This window comes from Megalops cyprinoides, chromosome 15, assembly GCF_013368585.1.
Source record: "Megalops cyprinoides isolate fMegCyp1 chromosome 15, fMegCyp1.pri, whole genome shotgun sequence".
Classification (NCBI taxonomy): domain Eukaryota; kingdom Metazoa; phylum Chordata; class Actinopteri; order Elopiformes; family Megalopidae; genus Megalops; species Megalops cyprinoides.
This window is the reverse complement of record NC_050597.1, coordinates 695,001-702,500: the sequence shown is the minus strand read 5'-3', so window position 1 is coordinate 702,500 and position 7,500 is coordinate 695,001. Positions and strand designations below refer to the sequence as shown.

Here is a 7,500-nt window from a genome sequence, read left to right as displayed (position 1 = left end):
ACCGCAGCGCTGCAGTGAAGCACAGTCCCACTGATCCCAGACCAGTGTGCTCCCCATCTGCACACCACAAAACTCCACTGTTGTCATTCTGCATAAAGAGCAGCTAAGAGCAGATGCCTGCAGCGGGACCCTCTCTGCAGCCCCACACACGTCTGAATCCTTCCACACCCACAGCGGACTCCCTCCTCCGGAGCAGAGCAGCGCCTCAGTCCTGTGGGGGGCGCTCTCTCAGGGCTGAAACGCAGCGCCTCGGAGCAGTCCTGTGGGGGGCGCTCTCTCGGGGCTGAAACGCAGCGCCTCGGAGCAGTCCTGTGGGGGGGCGCTCTCTCGGGGCTGAAACGCAGCGCCTCAGTCCTGTGGGGGGCGCTCTCTCAGGGCTGAAACGCAGCGCCTCGGAGCAGTCCTGTGGGGGGCGCTCTCTCGGGGCTGAAACGCAGCGCCTCAGTCCTGTGGGGGGCGCTCTCTCGGGGCTGAAACGCAGCGCCTCAGTCCTGTGGGGGGCGCTCTCTCGGGGCTGAAACGCAGCGCCTCAGTCCTGTGGGGGGCGCTCTCTCGGGGCTGAAACGCAGCGCCTCGGAGCAGCCCTGTGGGGGGGCGCTCTCTCGGGGCTGAAACGCAGCGCCTCAGCCCTGTGGGGGGCGCTCTCTCAGGGCTGAAACGCAGCGCCTCAGCCCTGTGGGGGGCGCTCTCTCGGGGCTGAAACGCAGCGCCTCGGAGCAGAGTCCTGTGGGGGGCGCTCTCTCGGGGCTGAAACGCAGCGCCTCGGAGCAGCCCTGTGGGGGGCGCTCTCTCGGGGCTGAAACGCAGCGCCTCAGTCCTGTGGGGGGCGCTCTCTCAGGGCTGAAACGCAGCGCCTCAGAGCAGAGTCCTGTGGGGGGCGCTCTCTCTGGGCTGAAACGCAGCGCCTCGGAGCAGTCCTGTGGGGGGCGCTCTCTCGGGGCTGAAACGCAGCGCCTCGGAGCAGAGTCCTGTGGGGGGCGCTCTCTCGGGGCTGAAACGCAGCGCCTCAGTCCTGTGGGGGGCGCTCTATCGGGGCTGAAACGCAGCGCCTCGGAGCAGTCCTGTGGGGGGCGCTCTCTCAGGGCTGAAACGCAGCGCCTCAGTCCTGTGGGGGGCGCTCTCTCGGGGCTGAAACGCAGCGCCTCAGTCCTGTGGGGGGCGCTCTCTCGGGGCTGAAACGCAGCGCCTCAGTCCTGTGGGGGGCGCTCTCTCGGGGCTGAAACGCAGCGCCTCGGAGCAGAGTCCTGTGGGGGGCGCTCTCTCGGGGCTGAAACGCAGCGCCTCGGAGCAGAGTCCTGTGGGGGGCGCTCTCTCGGGGCTGAAACGCAGCGCCTCGGAGCAGAGTCCTGTGGGGGGCGCTCTCTCGGGGCTGAAACGCAGCGCCTCAGTCCTGTGGGGGGCGCTCTATCGGGGCTGAAACACACATTATTACATGAGGTTTTTGTTTAAAAGAAAGGCAAACAGACAGGAGTTACACGAGCCGTGGAGCATGCAGAGCCGACCACACTGCAACCATGCCAGGCTGTGCTCTAACGACCCAACAATGAAGAACACAGCACTCACTGAGCAGCTAATGAAGAGTCCTGACAAAGCCCGGCACACAGGCCCACGCTGGAGAGAGCCGGGGCCCGGGGGCGGTGCAGGGAGGGAGGGGCCCGCGGGCAGTGCAGGGAGGGGCCCGGGGGCAGTGCAGGGAGGGGCCTGGGGGCTGTGCAGGGAGGGAGGGGCCCGCGGGCAGTGCAGGGAGGGGCCCGCGGGCAGTGCAGGGAGGGGCCCGGGGGCAGTGCAGGGAGGGAGGGGCCCGCGGGCAGTGCAGGGAGGGGCCTGGGGGCTGTGCAGGGAGGGAGGGGCCTGGGGGCAGTGCAGGGAGGGAGGGGCCCGCGGGCAGTGCAGGGAGGGGCCCGGGGGCAGTGCAGGGAGGGAGGGGCCTGGGGGCTGTGCAGGGAGGGAGGGGCCTGGGGGCTGTGCAGGGAGGGGCCCGGGGGCAGTGCAGGGAGGGAGGGGCCCGGGGGGCGGTGCAGGGAGGGAGGGGCCCGGGGGCGGTGCAGGGAGGGAGGGGCCCGGGGGGCGGTTCCTGTACGAAGCCTCTCCCCAAAACAAGACATGGAACAATAAAACACACAGCAGCTGACCATCTGTGGAGTTCCTGTCCTTTCCGTCTGCGGGGACCACAGCATGCAAAGCTCCCTGTGCATGGATGCGCTCTGGTCCTAAACGCACATCACTGCACAAACCTAGCCCTTTCTGCTTCTCATGCCTAACTCCTAACCCCTGACCCCTGACCCCTGACCCCTGACCCTAACCCTAACCCTAACCCTGACTCCTAACACCTAACCCCAACCCCAACCCCTAAACCCTAACCCAACCCCTAACCCCTAACCCCAACCCTGACTCCTAACACCTAACCCCAACCCTAACCCCAACCACACAAGATCTTGCACTTCATATATATCAATTTTACGCGCCAATGACTATGTATCATGTTTGCTGCTTATATATGCTTTTTGCACTTCTGGTTAGATGCTAACTGCATTTCATTGGCTCTGTACCTGTACTCTGCACAATAACAATAAAGTTGAATTCAATCTAATCTAATCTAACAGGAGCCCAGGGGGCCACTACAGAGACATGACTGAAGCTCAGTCACAGGCCCTGAGCTTTTCCACAGTAAAACCAGCTCTAACACCCATCACTACCATGGAGAGACACTGCCACCTGGTGGACACATGCAGGATCCTTTGACTCAATGGCTGAATAACAGGGAGATGTTTTTTAGGGTAAGTGTGTAATACCCTCAGGCTTGGAGACATTACTGCTAATTACCTGGCTGCATATGGTGGTGGCTGTGGTGCAGGGCAGCACTGTGGTGCAGGGGTAAGGAGCAGGGCTTCTAACCCAAAGCTTTATAGTTTGATTCCCAGGTGGACCACTGCTGTCGTATTCTTGAGAAAGGCACTTTATCAGAATCACCTCAGTAAATAATCAGTTGTATAACTGGATAACATGTAGGGCCTAAGCTATATATGTCATTGTAGATAAGAGCGTCTGCTGAGTAATGTAATGTAATGTGATGTAATGGCTTCCATTGGACAGGATTAGATGCCAGTCTGCTAGCAACAGACACCCCATTGAGCACGCAGACAGTTCGCTGACTGTATATCACTGCTGCACCTCAGAGCAACTCAGTTTGATCATTTTCCTGAAAAAAGTCAGTGGGTCTCTGGGTCTGTCTCTTAGATTAGACACTGAACTCATATGGCTCATGTAGGCAGTAATGTTACAGTGAGGTCATGTTAGCAGCCCTTCCCTGCTGCACTGCACCCCCCTGGGGTAACGCCAGCCATCTCTTCAGCAGAGATCCCGAAGACGATTCCCTCCCACTACCCCCATCAAGCCACAGGAACAATCAGAATTCAGCTCACGTGACTCCGCCTCTCTTCACATTCAGGATGAATTTCTGATGAGTCTGGGATTCTTTTCTCAGCTGAGATCTGAGGCAGGACAGAGCTAGTGAGCATCAGCCTCCACGACTGTCTCAGTGCTTCTCTCCCTGAGTGAGGAGAGCTGGCCGCCCATTCAAACACCGCCCTGCTCTGCTCTAATAAGCACTTTACTGCCTCGTGAGCTGAGAGCTTCTCCTTCCGACACACGCTTTAAGGTTTCACAGGTTGTCTAATCAGCCTTTGCGGTGCAGAGAAGCATCTTCTCATCAGGCTTCATGTCTCGCTGCAGGATGTGAGCCAGCACTCACACCGCACCTGCAGGTTTACGGGGGTCTCTGCACCTCCGTTTGCTGCGTGCACAGGGTGAGGTTGCAGAGAGGACCTTAAACACCAATAAAATTGTAAAAACTGTTTCAAAATGCAAATAAAGAGTAATTCATTTTAAACACAATTCAATTCAAACTGATACACCTGTTAATGCATTTTAGCACAATCAATGAAAAGGCGAATGGCTTCTGTGTCCACTGACAAAAAAACAGTCAAGTAACAATGAGAACTGGAAAATGCACTTTAATTAGAATGAGGCAAGAACACACCTGAGAGGAGCTGTGAAGCAAAGCTGTGTAGCAAAGCTGTGTAGCATGGGGCACAGCTGCTGTACCCTCAGGCAAGGCACTTAAAGAATTTCCTCAGTAAATGTCCAGCTGCATAAATGGATAACATATAACTGTAACCTATGTAAGTCATTTCTGGATAAGAGCATCTGCTAAATGTGCTAAATGACAATAATGTTATGTGACAACAAACCAAACAGTTTCTACCTCTGAGATTCTGTGCTGTTTTGCCAATTCATCTATATACTTTACTGTACATTAATATCACCTTTAGAGGACGTGCGGTTTAAATACACACGCTTGGCCTTAAGGATGCGACTCTCTCCAGCTTTGTGCCTGCGTTTATAATCATCCCTGCTATGTGCCTGTTTCACCACCGGGGGGCGCACAGGAGACATGAGCAGCGCTGGCAGGCTTTCTCAGTACTCCACACAGGTCTTTGTTAGAGGGGCTTTAATGGGGCCCTGACACATCAGATATGGGTGCAGGAGAGGGGAGGTGTGCGGAGATTAGCATACAGCTGCTGTGGCTGTATTTCATTTTTTAATCCCAGAATCCCCTGTAATCAGATCAGTAAGGCTGCAGCTCAGGAGGGACAGGGGCAGATCTCTCAGTCCTGCCCGGAGGACAGCGCTCTCCACGGGGGGGCTCATCGCCGCTGGGGGGGGTCGGCCCTTTCCACACCCGCAGCATCCAAATGGACCCCTTTCAACTCACTCATCAATGACAGGGACACAGAGGGAGTGTCTATAAACCCCTTTCAACTCATTCAGCAAAGACATGAAACAAAAGAAGTGCCTCGCTTTTCACTCCTGTAACGGTGATGGTGATCTCCACGGTAACACAGAGAGATGGGTACCTGCCGCTTCTGCTTACAGCAGGGACTCGGGAGTTCACCGTGGATGCGACGGCGGGGAACGAGTTACTCGTGATCAGTGATCTGACTGGACATACAGAAGGCCAGGAAATCGCCAAGGGCAACAGCAAATGAACTTGCTGGCAGACGACCTCATTCTGCTGGATAATCAATGAGACAGACGAGGGGGAGTGTCCAAACAGGCCACGCCCTCAGCCTGTACACCCCAGACCGCAGGGGAGAGCACCCTGAGCAGAGGGGGAGAGGCGGGGAGAGGCGGTGAGCAGCAGGGGAGAGCACCCTGAGCAGAGGGGGAGAGGCGGGGAGAGGCAGGGGAGAGCACCCTGAGCAGAGGGGGAGAGGCGGGGAGAGGCAGGGGAGAGCACCCTGAGCAGAGGGGGAGAGGCGGGGAGAGGCGGTGAGCAGCAGGGGAGAGCACCCTGAGCAGAGGGGGAGAGGCGGGGAGAGGCGGTGAGCAGCAGGGGAGAGCACCCTGAGCAGAGGGGGAGAGGCGGGGAGAGGCGGGGAGAGGCGGTGAGCAGCAGGGGAGAGCACCCTGAGCAGAGGGGGAGAGGCGGGGAGAGGCGGGGAGAGGCGGTGAGCAGCAGGGGAGAGCACCCTGAGCAGAGGGGGAGAGGCGTGGAGAGGCGGTGAGCAGCAGGGGAGAGCACCCTGAGCAGAGGGGGAGAGGCGGGGAGCAGCAGGGGAGAGGCGGGGAGCAGCGGGGGAGAGGCGGGGAGCAGCAGGGGAGAGGCGATGATCCCAAGAGCCTCAGGATCTGTGACGAGGACAGGGGGAGCATGGGAACAGTCCGGCGGGTCAGACAGAACAGAGACGTGCTGAGGCCCTGCTTACAGCGAGGGAAACCTTCAGATCACACGCCAGCGTTAACCTCTGCTGAGAGGAGGAAAGTGTGTTGAACTGAAGCAGATGTGGTGTGTTGAACTCAGCAAACAGGGCTGCGATAATCAGTGAAATACTTTCAGCCCATTGACTCTGATTCAGCTGTACAGCGTATCTGTACATGGGAAAGTAGTGTTTACTCTGTTGGTCACGGGAAAGGGAGGCTGTTCACTGCATTATATCAGACACACACACATGCACACACACCTCTGTCCCCAAGAGGTAGACAGACAGACAGACAGGCAGGCAGACAGACAGACAGTGGGGCTGCCATCACTCTGCAAAGACTCCACAGCCACCGTAAGGTCAACAGTTATATACCCACATCTTAAACCTGATGAGGAAAAGCAGATTATCCCCAATCATTAATCCAGTCTCATTAATCGTTGTGGACAGAGCACGCAGCCAATATCTGTGACTCCCGTAAATACAGCGAAAAAAGCAGGCCGCTAATCCCAGCCAATCACGAGCAGCCCTTGAGTAGCTCCTCCCCCTGGCCCAGCGTGCTGAGGGAGCGGCAGGGTCTGGAGCCACGCCCCCTGCCACACTCCCTGCTGGGAGAGGCTGTGCTCCTGCTAATCCCTCATTAGCCAAACGTTCAATTAACACAATAACATAAGACCTGCAGTCAGGCGGAACGGCACGGCACAGTGGCTGTCAGGGCTGTACGATACACGAGCCCTGCATTACGACTGTATCTTAGTCATGTTAACACTAGCCACTCCACCTGGCTCTACGACTGTATCTGACTCACTCCCATCTTTAGGACTGTATCTGACTCACCATACTGTTGATGTCCGAGTCGAAGCTTGCGCAGGGGTGGGCGGGGCCCAGGGGCTCCAGGCCCTCCTCGTCCCACATGTAGGTTCCCCCCGAGCTGTTTGAGGGGGACAGCTCCAGAGAGGAGCCGTGGGGGAAGTCCACCTCCGGGGACAGGGCCAGAGACCTGCTGTCATCCAGCCCACCTGCAGGGGGCGACAGCGGAGAGGGTCACTTCAACATTATAAAGTAATATTCAAACACTATTCAAGTAATTCAATATTATATAAATAACTAACTCGTAAATTACAGATATAAATAATCTAATCCAATAGTTTTCTGATTCTGTGCTTTAATGCATCTAACATGTTGGCCCTGTTCTACATGCGAGTGTCTGCCAAATTACTTTCTGATAATAATAATAATGATATTATTATTATTATTATTATTATTAATAATAATGTAGGTGTTCCACCAATGGAGAAGAAAGCTAAAGCTAAAGTTTAAGTAAAGACTGCACTGAAAGTCTGCAGACGCTGAGTATTGGTCACTCCGCACAGGTACGCTCACCTGGCAGGCCGACGCCCGCCCAGTCCATGGCGTCGGACAGGAAGCCACGGAGCCGCGGGCGGGTGGGCGTGCCCGGCTGCTGGTTGTCGGGGACGCCGTCGTCAGGGGGACATGGCTGCAGCAGCATCCCGCCATCTCCCAGGTTATCGAAGTCGTCCAAGAAGTCCTCGCTGGTGTCGTTCCGCTCCAGAGACGAGGCGGAGGAGAGGGACATGTCCTCAGAGGGGTACCGCATGGCCCCGGGCTCCGGGTGCGAGGGCAGGGTGGGGGCCACCCTCTCCGCCTCGCTCAGGGGGTCCGACGTGCCCGGTGACGTTTCAGCTGAGTCGCTGCCCCCATTGCCCGGCCGGGCCGG

The 7,500-nt window shown here is 57.3% G+C and overlaps 1 protein-coding gene across 1 annotated transcript in view; it reads right to left on the bottom strand.

Moving 5' to 3' along the window:
• The window catches only part of ccser2a (coiled-coil serine-rich protein 2a), a 47,508-nt gene that overhangs the window by 24,526 nt on the left and 15,482 nt on the right, over positions 1-7,500 (bottom strand). Inside the window, exons 2-3 of the mRNA XM_036547163.1 lie at positions 7,146-7,500; positions 6,600-6,781 (exon numbers count right to left, since the gene is read on the bottom strand). The exon at positions 7,146-7,500 is cut by the window's right edge and continues 879 nt beyond it. Coding sequence (XP_036403056.1) covers positions 6,600-6,781; positions 7,146-7,500 — 537 coding nt within the window. The remainder of the gene's footprint in view (positions 1-6,599; positions 6,782-7,145) is intronic.